This window comes from Herpailurus yagouaroundi, unplaced genomic scaffold (assembly GCF_014898765.1).
Source record: "Herpailurus yagouaroundi ecotype Mexico unplaced genomic scaffold, PumYag 183, whole genome shotgun sequence".
In the NCBI taxonomy this organism is placed as follows: domain Eukaryota; kingdom Metazoa; phylum Chordata; class Mammalia; order Carnivora; family Felidae; genus Herpailurus; species Herpailurus yagouaroundi.
In genome coordinates this window covers 617517-639175 of record NW_024412414.1, presented here as the reverse complement: position 1 = coordinate 639175, position 21659 = coordinate 617517, and the positions used below count along the sequence as shown (strand labels likewise).

General features: G+C 53.2%; 1 protein-coding gene across 1 annotated transcript in view; it reads left to right on the top strand.

Annotated features, from left to right (window-relative positions):
- The window catches only part of WNT7A (Wnt family member 7A), a 63005-nt gene extending 44354 nt beyond the window's left edge, over window positions 1–18651 (top strand). The window contains exon 4 of the mRNA XM_040491866.1: window positions 16195–18651. Coding sequence (XP_040347800.1) covers window positions 16195–16674 — 480 coding nt within the window. The 3' untranslated portion in view covers window positions 16675–18651. The remainder of the gene's footprint in view (window positions 1–16194) is intronic.
- Window positions 18652–21659: the final 3008 nt, after the last annotated feature.

Sequence of the window (21659 nt, the reverse complement as noted above, 5' to 3'; positions counted from 1 at the left end):
CAAGAGGAGGAGGAGGAACAGGGAGAGGAGGAGCAAGAGGAGGAGGAAGAACAGGAGGAGGAGGAGCAGGAGGAGGAGGAACAAGAGGAGGAGGAAGAACAGGAGGAGGAGGAGCAGGAAGACAAGGAGGAGGAGCAGGAGGAGGAGGAGCAAGAGGAGGAGGAAGAACAGGAAGAGGAGCAGGAGGAGGAGGAAGAACAGGAAGAGGAGGAGCAGGAGGAGGAGGAGGAGCAGGGAAAGATAAGGAGGAGCAGCAGAAGCAGGGGCAAGTGGTGTGGACTCTGGGCTGTCAGCCTGCAGCCTCTCCTCCCAGGGTAGTGCTCCCACCTGTGGTCTCCTGGGGGCACGGTCCACGGCCAGCAGCCCACTGAGTTCCACACGGTCTTCAGTCGGGGCCCCTGGAAAGGGCCTCGACATGGAAATTCACACACAGGGCATTTCCAGGAAGGGCTCCGGGGAGATACGCCCGGAAGGAGGCGCGATGCGGCCACAGCGGAGCCTTCGGCTGGTCCCGTGAGACGCTCTGGGCTGGAATGGCCCTTTAGAGTTGTCCCCAGCGGAGGCAGGGAGACCGGGCCTTTGCAGCCAGTACCAACCGATCACCAGCTGGGGTTGCCCCGAGGAGGGTCATGACCTTGTGTGAGGTGGCTCCCATGATGGGAGAGTGGCTCCCAGGACGAACTGGCCTTCGAGCATCAGCGGCCATGGCCCGGGCAGCCGGGCGGTGAGCGTGAGTCCTGGAGGGGGACCTGCGTGGGCACCACAGGGTCCGCCACGCAGACTAGCCCTGGGGACCACAGCCTGAGGGAACAAGGCCTTCCTGGCCCTCGGCCTTCCTTCTGTTCAGCCGTACTCTCCTTCCTCGGCCGCAGAACGGGGATGAGGATAATCCTGCCTGAGATGGTTGCTGTGCAGATTCAAAGAGTTGCTCCCGCTCTGGTGGGAGGAGCAGGTGAAGCTTAGGTGCGAGGCCAGCACGGAGCCCTTTTCTGAGAAAGTGTCCCCGCTCTTATCCGAGCCCAACATAAAGATTTCACACAACACCGGAAATAAATAAGTCCTAGGAGCAGCAGCTGTGTTTCCTGACAGCCTCCTCCGGGCCCGGCACCGTGCCTTTGGTCATTCGGTGTTGGCCCTCCCGCTGGCCGGTGTGTTCCCTTGACTTAGGGGGCAAAACCAAGGCGCACAGAGGTGGTGGGACTCACCAGGTGGCCCAGCCAGGGTCTTGTAGATGACACAGTTGGGGTCCCGGAAGAGAGTCTGCCGAAGGGATTACTTACAAGGGTGTGGGCAGCATCGGGTGAATCCTGTGAGGCCTGTTGCCGACCCGGTGTTGGTAACCCCAGGAGCTCTTACTGCCCGGAGGCCTGAAGGGGCAGTGAAGAGAACCATGTCACTGGAGAAAGTATAGCTGGAGGAGAGGGACCAGCTGGCAGGAGCCTCGATTATAGGTAGGGGAATGCCGTGACAGCCACCAAATGGCCCCACAGAGAGGGAATCGGGGGAAGAAGTGTCCCAGCCTCTCTTTCTTCCTGCGCGTCCGTCCTCTGTGGGGTCTCCCACTGGCCAGATCTGTCATGAGGCTGGGGGACAGGGGGTCTGTGGGTGTGGGGTACACAGGTGAGCCTCCGGGCTGGAGAAGGGAGCAAACAGACTGCCCGGCACAACCAGGCTCTCATGGGAGGTGAGCAAGGGAACAGGCCTGACTCCAGCAGGGCCCCGATCTTGTCAGGCTCCTTGGGATGTGTCTGTGAGGCACTGAGCACAGAAAGTGGCACATGCACAGTCAGGGACACCGTGATCACACACAGAGGATGAGGGACAAGGGTTCAGCTCGGTTGGTGCAGGTGGTTTGGGTCACATGCGGCTGCGGGCAGCGAGGGCATGGAGGCCTGGGAGAAGCCAGCAGGACTCGGTGACCATGTCCTAGCCCAGGTCACCTCCCTTCGGTGGAAACCACGCGCCAGCCCTAGGGAGACAAGGCCTCCATGCCCAGCAGACCCACCACCTGCTTTCTGGGCCTCTCCTTGACCAGTGGCCAGCTTTTCCTGGTGGCCCAGCTCACTCGGCATTTGTCCAGAGAAGGTTCTGGGACCAGGTGTCCTACTAGGGAGAGGGTGGTCAGGGTCTCAGGGTGGGAGCAAACACCGGCGATGACACTGATGGGAGGGGACACTGCAGGCACCGGGAACGGGCGCCACGCGGGAGAAGACGTGGCCTTCTCGGGGGCTTCATGGAGATGCCCTGGGCTCCTGTGCCATGTGGCAGCTGCACCGACAAGCCTCAGGAGCTGTGCTCAGGGTGTTCACAACAGGATGGGTTTTGGGGTGAGTCGGCCTGGGTGTGGGAGGAGGCGGGAGGGAGGATGAAGACCCAGAACCTCCTCAGCAGGGTACGCTCGACACGCGCAATGACCTCCGTGTCTGCGTGGCTGCTGTACCGCGCTGAAATTAACACACACCCCGGGAACGCCTGGGAGGACGTGGCCAGCTGCTCTCCTTGCCCCTCTGCGCCCCTGTCTTCTCTCTTGGAGATCCCTCTCTAGCTCCTTCATTGTACGGGTGGGGGAAACTGAGGCCCAGAGAAGGAGAAGGACTGGCCTGCAGCCACACAGCAGTGTAGAGGACCTCCAGCCGATTGCTCTTACAGCCCACAACGCTGCTCCTCTGCCCCTGCCCTTGGAGGGCTGTGCCCATGCATCTCAGCATTCGTAAAGGAAACTGGAAAACTCCTACAGGCCAGGGCTGCTAGGTGAGGTGCTCTGCACCAAGTCCCCGTCGCCCTTCTCCCATTCAATCCGCACTGTTCCTTCTGAGGAACAGCTTGCTCCTACTTTACAAGAAGTGAATCACTGAGGATGCATTTGGTTACAAGTAACAAAACGTCCTACTGGAAGTGGTTTCAGTGATAGGAGGTGGCTGTTTCTTACGAAATGAAGTCTGGATATAGGCGGTCTTTTGTTGTTGTTTGTTTTTGTTGTTTGTTTGTTTGTTTGTTTTTTCAGAGGCTCTCTTCCAGGGCCCAGGTTATTTCCATCCTTCTGGTCTGCCATTGTCATCTTGTCAGCCTCTGGTTCTCTTGACTTTTGGTCACAAGATGGCTGCCTAAGCTCCAGGAATCTCACTGTCACACCACAGCATCCGAATATAGGAAACGAAAAGTTACTCCCTCAGGTCTCTCTTTTTATCAAGTGGTGTCTTGGGTTTTCCACCTCTGTGGTCAGAGGCAGGCTGGCTGTGATGAGGAAATGGAGAGCGAGACAGGGAGTGTGCCCTGCTCCCTTTGGTCATTTCTGTCATCGCTGACATGTGGCAACTAGAGGTCGCATTTGAACCAGGGTTCTTGGGCTACCTAGGTAGCTTTAGGCTGCCTTTCATCACAACATGCTGTCATGTAAGGACCAATTCTGATTGCTTGAGTCACTGCTCCTTACCTGGGGTGCCAATGGCCCAGAACTGACCCCTCCTGCAGAGGAACCAGGCTGGCCAACAGTGGAGGGGATTAAAGGGGCAGAAGCAGCAGACCTCAGTCTCTAGCCCTCGAGGCCCTGGCCTCTTCAAGGCCCTTAAAAAAAACCCACAGTCCTTCCCCCACCCCTTCCCAGATCTGCTCCATGCTGTGACTTGAAACTCATGGACTGGCTATTAGCTTTACAAAGGGCACCTCTCCTACAGATAAAGGGAGCTGTGTATCACTTAGGATATTTTAGGATGTGAGGGACAGAAACCCAACTCAAGTCAGCTTTGAAACAAAGGAAATTCATCAGTTCATGGAACCGAATGGTCCTGGGGGAATGAATTCAGGTCCAGCTTGATCCAGGATGCAGATGCAGAGATATTCTAGGAATCAGTTGCACACACCCATCACCCTCTCTTTTTTCTCAGTTCTGCTTTCTCCATTCTCAGACTCACATGACTGACTGCAAGATGCCTATCCATAGCCCTGGCCCCTGAATTTCTTCTTCACATATGGTGGGAAATAACCAACAGTTCTTGTCTTTTCCTCACACGGAATCCCGAGGACTTGTTCTGATGGCCTGGGTTATGAGCCTGTCCTTAGGAATGACTAGTGGGAACGGGGAGTGATGAGTGGTGGGAACCATGAGCAGTGATCAGTGGGATATGGGAACAAGGAGTAATGACTAGTGGAATCTGGGAGTGATGAGCAGTAGGATCTGGGAGCCATGATTGGTGGGAACTGGGAGGGATGAGCGGTGGGAGCTGGGAGCCATGACTGGTGGGAGCTGGGAGCCATCACTGACAGGATTACTCTAGTCTGGGCAAGCCTCACTGAGGAGCCAGGATTTGCAGAGCTCTGAAGGCCATGCCAGGCTTGCTGTGAAACACGGCACAAGGAGAAGGGCATTGGGACGGGGAGAAGGCCTTGCTGGCGGAGTCCTGCCAGCATACAGTGGGCAGGGCAGGACTCTGAGAAAGAGGGCCATTTTTGGAGGCCCTTGAAGGGTTGGTTGGGTCAGGCCATGGGGGGATGAGGGAACTGCACACCCGGGGGAGGGCATGGCAGGAGCGACGGAGCTCCACGAGGTAGGATTTCCTCCCGGACTGTGTAGGGCTTCCCGTTCCTCCTGGTGGCCTCAGTGTTGGAGGGTTTGTGAAAGGGAGTGGTGGAATTCAACGCTGGGAAATGGCTTTTGGGTTTTAAAAATTAGATGCCCCTCAGGACGCTTTGGAGAGTCAGGACGCTCAGAAGCTTCCAGTCGCAGGAGCGCCATGTGGCATGGACCGTGTGGGAACCAGAGGTCACTGTCTGACCTCCCTCCCCTCAGAACCCCTTCCTCCTCCAGGAAGTTCACCCCCAGATCCTCTGGGCAGCCCTAAGAGTCTGCAACAGGAGGCCAACTTTGATAGTATCTATTCGGTGCTATGAATCAAGGAATTTTCTGGAGCCAAGTTTCTCCCAAGGCCCCTCCCAGGCCTAAGAATCCTGCCCTGGGTAATTCTGGGCTCCGGGCAGCACCGGGTACAATGTTGGCACTTCCTGGGGGACCTGTCGGAAAGAGATTGATTTTTCTCCCTCCAGCGGTGCAGAAAATCCTTCCTCCTCTCCAGACAGGTTTGGGGCCAGAGAAGCAGTTTGAGAGCAGCCCCACCCTACCCTGTGCAGGAATCCCCACTGCAGACCCCAGCTGCTGCTGCCACTTTCTCCAGGACAGGGAGCTCATTACCTCCCCAGCAGCCCCCATCTAGTTCTGGTCAGCTTGGTGGGGAGGGCTGGCCTCTCACCGAGCAGGCATCTGCTGTCCTGTGGCTCCCCTCCACCTGGCTTTGCAGTCCTACCCTCTGGATGGACACACAGTCCCTCCCACTCACCCTGCCCCAGGACAGGCCTGCACAGCCGGTGAGACAGTGACCAGGGACATCATAAACTGCCTTCTCTAGGCTAAGCAGCTCCAGCTCCTTCGGTTTGGGGTCTCCAGCCCCTTCCCCTACACATGCTCTATCTCTGTCTGTCTCTGTCCATCTGCCAGGGCATAGTTAGTTCTGAAAATCACACAGCAACCTCCTCCCTTACTGTGGGCACCCAACCTCCATTAATGTGACCTCAGGCCATTGGCTTTTTAGTAGCTTATTAGCTCATGTTGAACTTGTGGTTGTCCAAAGCTTCCAGTCTTTCTCAGAGTTTCATGTCTTGTACTCTTGTAATCTTTTTTTTAATACCCCAAATTACAGGCGCTTACCCCACTTCTGGCTGGTGTCAACCACATGTTCTAGTTTGTGGAAGTGACTGAACCCTGACTGGGACTCCAGTCGCATGATGTCCTGTGGGCACCCATGCTGACGGGGGCCAGATTTCAGTGGCACTGAAGGCTCCCCAGATGCCCCTCTTCTGGGCTACTCCCTGGGCCTGGGATTTCCTCATTATGCACTCAGTGCATGTTCTTTCTCTAGCCGGGTCCTCCTTTGGGTTCCTTGTTTTAGTGCATGATCTCCGTCCCCATCAGAGGCCAGTGAGTTGCCCCTGGCCCCTCACAAACTCCCCACGGATCACCGCCCACCAAGTATTGCCGATGTGGCTCCCCCTCTTCCCTCCGCCGCCACCATTTTGTCAGAGCCACTGGCATCTCTGGATGGGGACAGTTTCCTTCCATCCTGCCACTCTGGCCTTCCCTAACCTCATTTCTGCCCCATCCGGAATGATCTTTAAAGGTGTCATTCGGACCTCACCACCCCCCTGTGTGAAAGGCCCTCGGTGGCACCCCTTGGCATGCAGCTAACCGGGTTCCTCCCTGCCCCGAGTGGCCAGCCCCGCTGCCCCTTCCCATTCACCTCCTGGGCAGGCCACATCCCTCCCACCCCCGGGTCTTGGCATGTACTGTTTCCAGGTCTGAAATACCCTTTCCCCATCCTGCAAGTTTGGCTGATCCTATTTTATCCTTCCTGTTATCTGGCTGCCAGCTCTGCCTTTGCCTTCTTGAGGGAAGCTTCCTGGACGTGCACATAAGAGCAGCTTCTCGGGTCAGAAGTTTTCTTTGCGTTCTGTTCCACTCCTTCATGGAACTCACAAATTTATAATCAGATGCAGGTGGATTATTATAACTGCTCCAGGCTCGGATCTGCAGGCCTGAAGAAGGCAGGAAGAGCATCACCTTGTATCACGGTCCTCCCAGGGCCTGTGCCGCAGGGGTGAGGCCCCGTAGCACACAGTAGGTGCTCAGTGCACAATGATGGAGTGAGTGAATACGAATAGACACACGCTAGGTCCTTCTTTCTGCTTCCTACTGGCCAGTACCTTCTCCACACCAGGCTTTCTCTGCCAGAGGCTGGGGTGGGGAAGGTGAATGTCCTGGCCCCAGCCTCCAAGGAATGGCACAGGTGGGGTTCTCCAGAAGCAGAGGCTGAGCTGGAGTTCTGGGTCCAAGCTGTTCATTAGGGATCAGCAAAGGGAAAGGGGAGGAGCAGGACTGGGCTGGAGTGGAGCTGCGTCGCTGGCTGGACAAAGCTGTGGCGGGAACTCCGGGGGAGGTATCGCCCATCGAAGTGGCCAGACCTCTTACTCTGGCCTCTCTCAGCCCCTGGCTGCAGCCTACCCGGGGAAAACTGCGGTTCTGAGGCTGGGACGGGCCCTGAAGGATCTGACAGCTGGTGGCCGTATGTGGATCCCACCCCCCATCCTGTGATGCGCTGGAGCCGGCTCCCGTGGGCTCACAAGACCCAGTGTTAAAGATTCGGGGATTTGTGAGCCAATTGTCAAATCGTTTGCAGCCTAAAATCAGCTGCGGTAGGAACATTTATCGCAAAGAAATTAGGAAACACTACAAAACAGGCTGTATGGGGTTTTTTTTGTTTGTTTTTTGTTTGTTTGTTTGTTTGGGGTTTTTGGTTTTTGGTTTTTTTTGAGGGCCAGTCTACTAGCACATCACTAGCTGTAGCTTTGAAGCAAGACTTCCCTTGAAGGGGCATCTGAATAGTATATCCCCACGTCCACCAAAAAGATCTGCTGGCTTGATGGGAGATGCTGACAGGGAGACAGTTGTCACAGGGCCAAGGTGACACAGCCCAGGACAGCCATAGAAACCATGAGGGAGTCACTGACTGCCTTGGCAATCAAGGAGGGCTTTGTGGATGAGGTGACTTTTTTTCTGACGTAATAGAATATTCGAAAACTACAATACCATGAGAGGTAAAGCTCGTGTCCCTCCAGTCCCCCGGCACTGGGTGACCTCCCCGGAAGTAGCCACTCTTACTAATTTCCCATGTATCCTTCCAGAGATATTCTGTGCTCTTACTAACACACATGCACAGATCTTTTCTTTCTCCCACAAGTGAGCTCATGCTCTGCATACTTTTCCACGTCTCGCTGTGCTCTCTTAACCATGTGCCTTACGCATCAGCCTTCATTAGGAAGTACAGACCTGCCTCATTCTCTTTAACTGCTACAGGACATTCCAGTTACTAGAAGTGTTATCATTTCTACAACCAGTCCCCCTTGGTGGATCTCTAGATTCTCTCGGCCTCTTGATATTTCAGATAATGCGCCCGGTCATTTGGCACATGCGTGAGCCTCCCCAGAGGGTACACATCCAGCGGTGGAAACGTTGGGTTGAGCCTCTGGGGTGGCAGTAAAGATTAGCCAGACAAGGAACAGGGGTCAGAGCCAAGAGGTGGACGAGGAGGGAGAGCAAGGACGGACCTGGGAGTCAAGGGGTAGGGGCCCATTGTCAGCTCGCCGCAGAGGAACGACGTGCAGCCCGCGTGGCCTCTGGGTCATGGCCGGTATACTGGGTGCACTCAGACTAGGACATTGAGGGCAGTCTTGAAAGGGGGCTGGGGCACCTGGGTGGCTCATTTGGTTAAGTGTCCAACTCCTGAGTTTGGCTCAGGTCATGATCTCATGGTTTATGAGTTCGGGCCTTGCATTGGGCTCTGTGCTGACAGCACGGAGCCTGCTTGGGATTCTCTCTCTCCCTCTTTCTCTACCCCTCCCCTGCTTGTGCATGCACACACTCTCTCTCTCTCTCTCTCTCTCTCACACACACACAAAATAAATAAATAAACCTAAAAATATATCATAAAGGGGACACAACCACTGATGAATGGGACAGAGTGTGGCATATCCGGACAACGGAGTGTTATTCAGCCATGAAAAGGACCTTGAAAACATGCTGAATGAAGGAAACTAGACACACAAAAGGCCACCTGTTGTATAATGCCATTTCTATGAAATGTCTAGAAGGGGCCAATCATAAAGACAGGATGCTGTTTCGTAGTTGCCTAGGACTGAGGGGAAAGGAGACATAGGGAATGACTTCTAATGGGTATGGTGTTTCTTTCTAGGGAGATGGAAAATGTGAGGCCCTGTAGGGAGCAAGTAGGAGCGGGACCTGTCAGGACTTTCCTCCTTCCCTCCAGTCTCCCTCTAGTGCCTTCCACTGGTCAGGCCCAGGTAGAAGTCACAGCTGCATTCAAACTGTCCTATGACCGATATGCAGCCGGCCCAACCAACCAATCGCCAATAGCAACGGTCAGGGGCCATTTCGTCCCCTGGGGCAAGGTCAAGAGATGGAAGTGTGGGGAGCGGTCTGGAGACACATATGGACACACACTCTGTGAACCTGCTGAAGTCCCTCCCTTTCTCTGAGCCTCCCTTTCTTTACCTGTAAAATGGGAGTTTAATGTCCATCTGTCAGGGAGTGTCAGGAAAATCAGATGTCATCAGGGTCTGAAAACACTCTGTATAGGTTAAAAGCAGTATGGATACAGAGCCAAGACAGAGTCAGAAGACAGAGAGACTGTGGCAGAAGCGGCCTTGGAGATCATCTAGTTCAGACCCTTGAGTTCAAAATGGGGAAACTGAGGGCCAGCGAGGGTACCCAGCCAGTTAGCATCAGAGACGGCCCAATCTCCACGCCAGAGACCATCCCCGCATACAGCTTCTCTTCTGAGATCTTCTTTTTAAAATTTTTTTATTTTTATTTATTTTTGAGGGAGAGAGAGAGACAGAGTGCAAGCAGGGGAGGGGCAGAGAGGGAGGGAGACACAGAATCCAAAGCAGGCTCCAGGCTCCGAGCTGTCAGCACAGAGCCCGACAAGGGGCTCAAACCCACAGGCCACGAGATCATGACCTGAGCTGAAGTCGGATGCTCAGCCGACTGAGCCACCCAGGCGCCCCTGAGATCTTCTTCTTAGAAATAGACTTTGTTTCTCAGACCAGTTTTAGGTTCACAGCAAAACTGAGCAGCAGGTACAGGCATCTCCCACACACGCCCGGCCCCGGCACGCACAGTCTCTCTGCGCGAGTGTGGTACGTTTGTTACAACGGCTACGCGAGCTTTATAAATCCTGACTCGTGGTCCTGGCCTCCACTGGCTTCCCTGTCCACTCACGATAAAGTCCCATCTCCTAGCCGAGCAGCAGCGACAGGTGGGGAAGAGAAGGCAACTCCGCCCCTTCGTCAGGTAAAACTTGAACCCTGTAGCAGGAACTTCTTGTTGCCCCCAAAGTCCTCCCACCCCACTAACCTGAGGCCCCTTGCGGTGTTCAGACCCCAGGGCACTGGTGGGAGGCAGAAGTCCATGCTCTCCCGAGACACTGTGAGGCACCAGACTCCAGGCCTCGCAGCTTTATTTTCTCCTTCACTTTCCTTTTGCACTGAGGCATGTCTGCATCACAGGCTGGTGAAATGGCAGGCCCCAACCAGTCTTATGTGGCTGCTCCGTAAGCTGGGACCCAGCAGTGCCACCAGGGACATAAAATGTTGACACGTGTCCATACCGGGTGCTCCAAGCCCTGTGATTGCCCCTCCCCGAATCACGGTTGCCCCCGGGGTCCTCCCCACTTCCCCTCGGCCCAGCGGCGCAGGGTTGATGCCTGGCCAGGCAAGGCCTCCCGGACCCTGAACGTTCAGGGTGCCCCTTGCTGGTCGTGGAACAGTCTGAGCGCACCCTGATGGTGAGTTTACCTTTGGGCATTTCCTGAGCACCTGCTGCGTGCCAGGCACTGGGAGGGTACACCGGGTTGTGTCATCTTAGAGCCTGCAAACCTTCTGACTCCGTGTCACTGCATCACAGTCCAGACTCTTCAAGTGTAAAGGGAGTCCTGGAAGTCTCCCTGGACAGCCGAGAAGCCCGTAGCCAGCCTGGCCTCGGGGGGTGGGGGCAGGGGCCGCAAAGAATGTGGCTTTGTCCCACACTTGTTTCCTCTGCTGTTGTCCCCTGCCTCGGGCAGAGGGCTGGGTGCCCATCCGGATGCCCGTCTGGGTGGCCAGTTCTGGCAAGGGCGGCTGCGATTATGCCCGGCTTAGCGCGGATATAATGCAATCACTAAGGCTCTCAAAATGCAGAGTTTGCAGGGTTAACGGGCTGGACATCATCTGATTAGGGGCCCACACAAATACTGCCATGGCCCCAGGCCAGCTGTGGCCTCACAGGAAGAGGGAGGCGATGTGCGGGAGTGGCAGCTGCACCCAACCTGACCCGGGAGCCTGACCCTTGCCACTGGGGTTCAGGGCCCAGCATCCGCCACAGCGAAAACATTGGGTGTCACAACCTCACAAATACAACCTATTGCTTTTTCACTAAAACCTTCCAGGGACTTTAAAAAAAAAAAAAAAAACAGCTTGGGGCGCCTCGGTGGCTTAGTTGGTTAAATGTCCGACTCTTGATCTCAGCTCAGGTTGTGATCTCACAGTTAGTGAGTTCGAGCCCTGCATCGGGCTCCACACTGACGGCGGGAAGCCTGCTTCAGATTCTCTCTCTCTCTCTCTCTGCCCCTCCCCAGCATGTGCGTGCTCTCTCTCTCTCTCTCTCTCTCACTCTCTCTCAAAATAAATAAATGAACTAAAAAAAAGAAAGAAAGAAATTTCTATTAAAAAAAGACAGCTCTATTGAGGTATAATTCACATACCATATAGCGCACTCATTTAAAGTAAACAGTCCAACACTTTCTAACACATTCTCAGATATGTTCAACCATGATCACAATTTTAGGATATTTTCGTTACCTCAGAAAGAAGCCTGTGCCTCCTTTCCCCCAGTCTCTTCCCAAACCACACTAATCTACCTTCTGTCTCTCGGACTTGCCTATTCTGGACAATGCACATAAATGCAGTCATAACATTTATGTCTTTTGTGTCTGGCTTCTGTCCCTGAGCACAATGCTTTCAAGGTCTATCCATGTTGTAGCATGCGTCAGCACTTCATTCCTTTTCGTGGCGGAATAACGTTCCATTGTGTGGATCCACCACATTTTGTTTATCCATTCATCAGGTGATGGACAGTCGGGTTGTTTCCACACTTTGGCAATTACGAAGAATGCTGCTGTTCACTTTGGTTTACCAGTTGTCGTATGGGCAAATGTTTTCATTTCTCCTGAGTGTATCCGTAGGAGCGGAATTGCTGGGCGGACTCGGTCTGTGCAGGCCGCTATCACAAAATACCACAGACCTGATAAACAGACACTTAATTTCTCACAGTTCTGGAGGCTGCAAGTCCAAGCTCAAGGCGCCAGCACGGTTGCCTTCTGGTGAGGGCCCTCCTTCTGGCTCAAAGCCAGTGCCTTCTCGCTGTGTCCTCACACGGTAGAAGGGGCCAGGGGTCTCTCTGGAGCCTCCTTTAACAAGGCATGAAGTCTTCATGACTTAAGAACCTCCATAGTCCCCACTTACTCCTTGGGGGTTAGGAGTTCAACACATGAATATGGCGGTAGGGGGGCTGTAAGACTCAAGGGAGGTCATAGCACCGGGCCATGTGACAACCCTGTTTAACATTTTGAGGAACTACTGCATAGTTTTCCACAGGGCTGCTCCATTTCTCATTCCCACCAGCGTCACGTGAAGGTTTCCATTTCTCCACCCCCTTGCCAACACTTGCTATGTCTGTATTTCTTCTGTCAGCCATCCTAGATGGTGGGAAGGGGTATCTCACTGTGATTTTGATTTGCATTTGCCTGATGCCTAATGCTGTTGAGCATCCTTTCCTGTGCTTAGTAGCTATTGTACCCATTGCATTTTTTTTAATGTTTATTTATTTTTGAGAGAGAGAGAGTGCAAGTGAGGAGGGGCAGAGAGAGAGGGAGACACAATCCCAAGCAGGCTCCGGGGTCCGACCTGTCAGCACAGAGCCTGACGCGGGGCTCGAACCCACGAACCGTGAGATCGTGACCTGAGCCCAAGTCGGATGCTCAACTGACTGAGCCACCCAGGTGCCCCGCGTTGCATTTTTATAAATTGTGAGATAAAGCATTTGTGCAAAAAAGCACAGAGAACATCTACATTGGTTTAAAAGAATAATTATAAAGCATCCATATCAAGGAACAGACATTGCCAGCACCCCAGAAGTGCCCCAGGTGACCCTTGTCAACCACAAACCCTCGTGCCCAACTCCAGGTACAGCCACTGTCTTGATATTTGTGACCCTCACTTCTTTGCCTTTTATTATAATTTTCCCCTCGATACGTGCCCTTGAACAATACAATCCAGTTTTGCCTACTTTTTTTTTTTTTTTTTTTGCCTACTTTTGAACTTGGAATAGATGAAATCGTTCTGTGGAAGTCTCTTATGATTGCTGTTTCCCTCTCCCCTGTGTTTCTGACCTTGACCTCTGTTGGCGTGGTTTGCTGTGGCTGTTCATTGTCACTATCCTGTAATGTCCCATTGACTGCACCCCTCAGCTTACCCATTCCGTCATGGATGGACGTATGGAGAGTGCCCAGCGTGGAGAGAGATCATGAATCCACACTGGGCACTCTCCGTGTGTCCATGAATGCTGTGCCGATGAACGTCCTTGAACCTGTTTCCTGTGCACACAAACATTTGATTCTCTCAGGTATATACATTGGAAGTGAAATTTCTGAGCATCTTCAGCTTTATTAGACACATGCTGTGTGTGCACACCCACGAGCCATGAAGAGGGCTCCAGGTGCCCTACGTCCTCAGTGTTGTCAGAATCCTCTCTGAGTGTCCCCAGCATGTCTGGTCTGACTGCACTGAAATCTCAATGGGCCGGAAGCTGCTGCCTAACCCGGCCCCCAAAGCACATTGCCACACCCCTGAGCTTTGCTCTTTCCCCCGCGCTTCTCAGGCCAAGGCCAGAAGGAGGGCCAGACGCTCGGGAACTATCTCCTCACTGACAACCAAAAGGGGTATTATTTTTGTTATTTGGGGGCTGCTCATCAGTACCAGCTGTATGTGTGTGCAGGTCATACGAGGCTGCCTGTATGCAGTAGGTGCTCTATCACACTAGGTGTCCTGGAATCAGAGCATTCGGCCAACTGGATTCTCTGTCCCTGAACATTCTGGATGCTTGTGGCGTTGCTGGCTCATTTGATTGCCGATACTGTGGTTGAAACAGGGTGGCCCTCCCTTCCTGTTGAGTCCATTGACTCGAGCACTGGTCACCTCCTCCTGGATGCAGAGCTCTTGAAAATGGGAGGACCCTGAACAGGAGCCCTTCCTTGGAGACAGGGACCTTATCTTGTCACCTCTGTGTCCCCAGCACCCACACAGGCCCAGGCACAGAGGCAGAACTAATGACTATTTTTTTTTGAATGTCTGATTCTGTTCCAGCACCCTGACTTTTGTCAGAAAAGATAGAATTGCTTTCATTCCATGTTTCAGCAAAGGCAACTGAGGCCCAGAGAGGGGGTGTGACAATTCCAAGGTCACAAAGCAAGTAAGCAGCCACCAAGCAGCTGATGCACAACCCTCAGCAATAAGACCCTTTCCTCTGAATGCCTCATAGACCAGCTCTAGGACATAGTGAGCCTCAGTTTTGACCCCTGTAAAATGGAATCATACTAACCTCATGGAGTTAACTAATGCCATGTATAAAAGCATGGGCCCAGTGTGTATACAGGTGATTAACATTCAGTCATTTACTCACTAATGCACTTTTTTCCCACTATACAACAGGCAAAATTAATTTGGCAGTCCAGATGAAGACCATGAAAATGCTCATATACACTATGACCCAGAAGCTGTGCTCACTAGCACATGCCCCTCCCAGGGCCTGGTACACAGTAGGAGCTTCATAAATGTCTATTGGGATAAAATCAGGCAAAAGATGATAAGGAGGGAAGAGAAGCTTTAGTTCCAAAGATACGCCCTTCTATAATACAGTTAAAAAAAAAGAAAGAACAAAGGGGAAGGGAAGAAAAAAATAAAATAAAAACAGAGGGAGGCAAACCATAAGAGACTCTTAAATACAGAGAACAAACTGAGGGTGGGTGGGGCGCCCCCACCCGGGGGGCGGGGCTAAATGGGTGATGGGCATTAAGGAGGGCACTTGTTGGGATGAGCACTGGGTGTTATATGTAAGTGATGAATCACTGGGTTCTACTCCTGAAACCAAGACCACACTGTATATAAACTAACTTGAATTTAAATTTAGAAAAAAAAAAAAAAACAAAAGAAGAAGAAGAAGAAGAAAGAAGGGAGGGAAAGAAAAGATTTTTAAAAAAAACCCACAGCCTGAAAACAACCTAAATATCTAGTACCATGGGGAGTTGGGTAAATGTTGCCTTCTTTTCCTGCTGGGATATTCCAAAGCAGGTGTCAGGAAAATGCAGCTCACAAGCCATCTGTGGCCCACTGCCCGTGTATGCAAATAAAGACCAAGTGAAACCCAGCCTTTAGTTTTGCCTGATCTTGAACTTCGTATCAGTGGAATCATACAGTATGTTTCTTTTTTGCATCCAATTTCTTTCGCTCAGCATCACATCTTAGAGATCTGTTTTTCTTGTGTGTATAAGTTCATTCCTTTTTGTTGCTGTCAGGTAATTTGTTGCGTGATTATAATTAATTACAGTTATCATCCCTGTTTTGCATATGGGGAAACTGCAGCACAGAGGACTCAAGTTGCCCGAGGGCACACAGCAGGTTCATGTTAGAACTGGGATTTAAACCCAGGCTCCAGAATCTGTGCTTTTTGTTCCCTATACAGTGCTGCTTCTCAGTGCCATGGCGATGGGAGCCCAAAGGTATTGGCAACTCAGAAGAAGAGGCACATCATCTTAGCCTGGAGGTCAGGGAAGGTTAGATCAGAGCCAGGGTTCCCAATCACTGTGCCTGGCAGATGTCATAAGTGGTCAAAGCAGATGACCTCTGAAAATACATACTTGAGGTTAGGGAGGCAGTAGGGAGTGGTGGGGACTGTGGCAAATTGGGGGTTGACAGCCCGTGAAGGAGGAAGCTGGAGGTACAGCTCCAGGCGCTGTTGCCATGTGGCAGTGTGGCAGAGATCGTGGAGAGCAGGACTGCCATGCTGGCGTTTTCGGCCAGCTTCCATGTGCAAACGTCAGCACTCAGCTGTACCAGTTATTAAATAATTTGAGTCTCACTCTAGAATCGCCAGATGCCCTTTCTGTTTGTCAAAAAAAAAACAAAAACAAAAACAAAACACCTGGAAGTCTAGCTCCCGGTTTTCAAGTGTTGGTTCAAAATGATTTTAAGCCTGGGCCGGCCAAAGAGAACCTCCGTGTGCTCTGGACTGGCCTGATCTGAGCACCAGTCTAAGGACCAGATAGGAGTTGGGAGGCCAGGAGAAGAGGTGAGTTCCAGGTAGAAGCACAGCCCATAGCCCGGAGGTGAGAGGGACTTGACACCAGGTGTGAGTTTCCCCCACCTACAAGGAAGGAAGCCCGGCCGGGCCGGAAGGGCGGGGGTGGGCGGGGCTGGGGGCCACCCGTGGCCGGCGTGCAGTGACGTGTGCGCTGTGCTCTTCCCCGCCCGCCCCTGCAGATCCTGGAGGAGAACATGAAGCTGGAGTGTAAGTGCCACGGCGTGTCGGGCTCCTGTACCACCAAGACGTGCTGGACCACGCTGCCGCAGTTCCGGGAGCTGGGCTACGTGCTCAAGGACAAGTACAACGAGGCCGTTCACGTGGAGCCGGTGCGCGCCAGCCGCAACAAGCGGCCCACCTTCCTGAAGATCAAGAAGCCGCTGTCGTACCGCAAGCCCATGGACACCGACCTGGTGTACATCGAGAAGTCGCCCAACTACTGCGAGGAGGACCCGGTGACAGGAAGCGTGGGCACGCAGGGCCGCGCCTGCAACAAGACGGCCCCGCAGGCCAGCGGCTGCGACCTCATGTGCTGCGGCCGCGGCTACAACACCCACCAGTACGCCCGCGTGTGGCAGTGCAACTGCAAGTTCCACTGGTGCTGTTACGTCAAGTGCAACACCTGCAGCGAGCGCACCGAGGTGTACACGTGCAAGTGAGCCCCGCACGCCGCCGCGCCGCCCTCCGGCTGGGTGGGCGCCTCCAGCCGCACGTCAGACTGCGGGGAGGACCGGACGGCTTCCAAGCTGCAGTCACCCTGGCGGATCTCCTCCCGGATCTGCACGGGGAACCCCAGGAATGCTGAGCTTGTCTTTTCTGCTGTAGGGACACCTCTCGCGGGGTTTCCGGTGGGCGCCGGTCGGAAAGATCTCTCCAGAGCCCTTGCCTGTTCTCTTCCTCACCCACTGCTGCTGCACCCGACCCCAGACACCGCCGGCGGGGGGGGGGGCCCTCCTTGGCAGGAGCAGAGCCTCTTCGCACCAGGAGCTCTGGATCCTTGGGCCTCAACATAGCAATATTTAACAATTTATTCTGATAAAAAAATAATATTAATTTATTTAATTAAAAAGAATCCTTCCACCTCGCCGGGATCCATTTTCTGCAATCAAAGTGGACCGCTTGCTTTCCTTGCGGGATAATTTTGTCACTAGGGCAAGGAGCCGAGTAGAACTGTACATAATTCTTTATGCAGATATTTCTACTAGTTGACTTTGCAGGTACCCCCTTGCAGCACTAGATGTTTAAGAGCAGATGTCCTTTATACATATATAGATATATATACACACACATTTATATTTTTTTGCTGTTTGCTGCTACTTATCCAGAAATTTAAGCTGGTCCAGATTTGGAGACGTTTCCCACCCTCGAGTCCTTCCCAGCTCAAACTGACACCAGTAGAAAAATCCAGTTTGGAATACAGAGAGAGAGGAAAGATAATAATAAAACTCCCAGCAGTTTCCATCTTTTGGAAAGTGAGCCACTGGATAAGAGAGAATATTTTGTTAAGAGACTATTTTTATATGAATATTTTATTTATATCGAGTCTGCCTGTATCATTCCATGGCCTGTGCTTCTTCTTAATTCCATTACTCACTTTGGGGTAAGGAGGAGCGAGGCCTGGTCCCCACGGGGACCCTCACATACCTGGGTTCTCGAGTTCTGTTGGCCAAGTGGGCAAAAGTGGCCCCTGGATGGCTGGACTGAAGTGTCATCGGTATTACCTGGGAAAGGAATCAGATCCCCAGCCTCACCTGTGAAGCTCAGGCCTTTTGAGCAGGGTCACTGAGCAGTGACCTCGTAATGAGCCATGTGGCAGGCAGGCCCATGCCCTTGGCATTGGGTGACCATCACAGGGCTTGATCGCCACTCAGCAGAAACCAGCTCAGGGAGGCTGCTCCTCGCCAGGATGTCCCTGCCATTGCCGTGTGTCCCGAGAGGTGAGGCCATGTCCTCAGTTACGGGGCAGAAAAGCTGGGGTGAGGGGTCCCAAGGACGGCAGGGCTTCCTATGGATGTCACGGTCCTGGGGCAGACTGGCAGAGAGGTGTAGACGAGGCCTCTGTGCTCCGGTTCGACCTACATCCAGTGCCTCTCGACCTGGAAAGCTCTCCTCCCAGAGGCTGTGGGTGTCCTAACATGTGTCCGTTTGCATTTCCGTGTGCACGTGTGTGTGTGTGTGTGTGTGTGTGTGAGACCTTCGGGAGACTTGGGGTCGTCGTGTGACTTTGCACCTTCACGCCCCTCTGGGGTCCCGATGTGCGTACATCTTGTGTGCCCCCGCATATGCCCGGCTGTGTGTGTCTCTCTCTCCATGTGCCTGAGAGATTCAGGGTGAAGTGTGCATGCGGGCGTGCGCCTGGGCAGCTGCTGGTCCCCTGGTGTCTCCGCTTGTGGGTGAGGTGTGGTGTGCAGGGACCTTTGGCAATTGTGTTGAGCCATCGAGATGGCTCCTCTGGGCTCTGTGCCCACAGACACTGGTGAAACTCAGATACCTCTGAGACCACAGCCTGATGGCCCCACGTGCTGGGAGCCGCTCGGTGTCCGGGCTCTGTTGGATCCCCCAATGTCAGCACTGGGCCCGGATCACAGCATGGACAAATAAAATGGCTGGATGGTTGGCTGATTTCTTCCCTTGGACCATTTATTTCTTCTTTACTTGGGGGGCAGGGTGGGAAGGGATGTGAAGGAATGAGTGGACGGACGGGTGGCTGGCTGGCTGGGTGCGTGGCTCGGGGGCTGGGGGGCTAGGTAAGGGAGGAGAAGATGTACAACAGTTTCTTGCAGATCCCACGTCACAGTTTCTCTCTGCCTTAGAAAACCAGAGTCTGCCATGAGCAAGAAGATCCCTCTGTTCCTGGCCTCATGGTGCCTGAGAAGGGGGAAGGTTCTGACCAGCCTCCCCAGATACCAGAAGTCCCTCACTATCCAGATGGAGAGTACGCGTGGCATGAGGGAAGCCAGGCCAACGAGAAGAGTGGCCGGGTCGGCTGCCAATCTGTCACCTGGCCCCTTGGCACACTGTTGGTCCCCGACCCTGGGGCCTGCTCCCTCTCCGAGGCCTCCAGCCCAGGTGAGCTCTGTGCCTCAGTTTCTCCATCTGTAAAAGTAGGAAAGGGGCGCCTGGGTGGCGCAGTCGGTTAAGCGTCTGACTTCAGCCAGGTCACGATCTCGCGGTCCGTGAGTTCGAGCCCCGCGTCGGGCTCTGGGCTGATGGCTCAGAGCCTGGAGCCTGTTTCTGATTCTGTGTCTCCCTCTCTCTCTGCCCCTCCCCCGTTCATGCTCTGTCTCTCTCTGTCCCAAAAATAAATAAACGTTGTAAAAGTAGGAAAATAATACCTACGTCATGGGGCTGCTGTGAGGGTCCTCCTGCTGATGATTGGAGTTTCAGAGCAGTAGATGAATGATACATATTATTAGTTATTAGTATTATTACTCTTCTTTCCGTAATGATAAGGTTCTTCAAACACAGCTTATGGCAATAAATATTTGACTCTGCTGGGCAAAGGTATTTTCCCCCTCTTTGGCTTATTCCTGAAGTGGCTTTTCAACAAAACGGACATTAACAAGGCCAAAATCTTAAGAGACTGAAGCAAAATGTTAAGTAAAATCTCCCACTTTTTGGGTATTTTGACAAACACCATGAGGGTGGTGCAGGCAGCAAGCTGAACTTGGCCTTTCTGCCACCAGCATGCGGCCTCCGATTTGCTCCAAACCTCTGGTTTCAGAGATGGAGAAACTGAGGCCCAGAGAGGGGCAGGGCTTTACACAAGACCACGCAGCAAGTCTAGCGGAAAGAAGACTGAGGCCAGCACTTGTGTCTCCTGGGGAAGGCCTTTCACCGACACAGTGCATCTCAGCAGCAGCAAAGTAGTTCGGAGGGGGTGTTGGGAGGGATAAAGTTCCTATTTGTTGTTCAGACATACATATGCACGCATGCAGGTGCACACACACCCACATGCCTTCTGGACTTCTGTTTAAACCTAGCGCAAGGCTCCACCGGGCAGGGTCTGGGCCTTCCCAAGGGCCCTAAAGGGATAGGCCTGGAGGGAGTACCCTGGCAGCTGTCCAAGGGAACGCCAGATCTTCCCATTCTCCCCCACCCCAGAACTTCTGTTTCTTCACCTCTGTCGGCTGCCTGGTCTTAGAGGCAGTCTTGGGTCTTGTCTTCCTCCACCTCCCATCCGTCAACAAATCCCATGTGTCTAAGTCAAAATATACCCAAATCTGATCCCTCTGTCGGCACACTCAGCGGCCATTAGCTGGAGGAGTCCGGCTGCGTTCCTGCCATGCCCGGGTCTTCTTCTTCCGGGTCACATTGCTGGGGCAATTGCAGTCTCCCCTGAAGTTGGGAGTGGCCGAGGGGGCTAGGTTCTGGATGACAAAGTACTCCATTCCCAGCCCATCAACACTTCCTTCCCTTCCATGCTCCTTTCCTTCCACTAGCTTGACACAGCCACCCAGGGGCCATAGGGTATGGTTCCACTGAACCACAGAAAGTAGGGCCCTGGATGGTCCCTGAATGGCCACTCAGAGGACAGCCCCCTGCTGGTCAGGAACACCCACAGGCAAGAAATAGAGGTCTTTTTGTGGAAACCACTTCGATTTGGAAGTTCATCTGTTATAGCACAGAGCCCCTCCCTCATTAGGCTCCAGCCTAATGTTCTTTCAACATGCCGTGTTCCAGTCCTGCCTCTGGGCCTTGACACATGCTGTTTCCCCTGACCTCTGCATGGCTGGCTCTCTTTGGCTAATAAGACTCAACTCAGATGCCAACTTGTCAATGGTATAACCTCAACGACCCTGGGGTCCAGCACCCTTCATCCACTATTTTTGTTTCTTTGTGGTATTTACCACTATCTGAAATGATATTTCAGATAGTGGTAATTTATTATTACTTCTTTATTAGAGGCTCTAATTATTTATTAGAGGCTATGCAGTATAGTGGTTAAGAGCATGGAGCCAGATGCCCTGTATTCAAACCTGCCTCTCTTGCCGTGTGGTTTAGAGCAAGCAATTTAACCTCTCTGTGCCTGCATTTCCCCCTTTGTAAAACAGAATTATTGCAGTCCTTATATGAACTGACACATATAAATTGCAAAACAGTGCCTGGCACACTGTAAGGGCCAAGGAAGTGTGAGGTTTGGGTATTAATATGTTTATTAAGTTTGCCGAGTGTAGGACTTCGTCTGTCTTTGGTGCCACTGGGTTTCCAGTGCCCAGCACACGGTTGGGGTTAATAAATATTTGCTGAATCGGAATGACTGAAGACCTGAAGCCTGTTCCCAGATTCACCGGGCCCCTGCTGGGGCCCAGGCGGGGGGGGGGGGGCAGTGGGCTCAGGCGGGCTGCTAGAGCTAAGGAGATAGGGGACAAGAGTTGGCCTGTCCTGAGTGCTGCCTGCCTGCTCCGGGGCCAGATGGGAGCGCAAAGACAGATCAAGCTCTCTTAACGTGGTCACAGACACATCTGCTCCATTGACAAGGTGGCCACCGGTTGCCACAACAACACTCCTAGCCCCAGAAGAATGTGCTGGAGACAACAGGAAAACTCTGCAGCCATCCTCCAGCTTAGCCCCCACGATGGCGAGCTGCTCTAACCCAGAGATCATGCCACACGCTTGTGTGGCGTCCACACGGACCCACGGT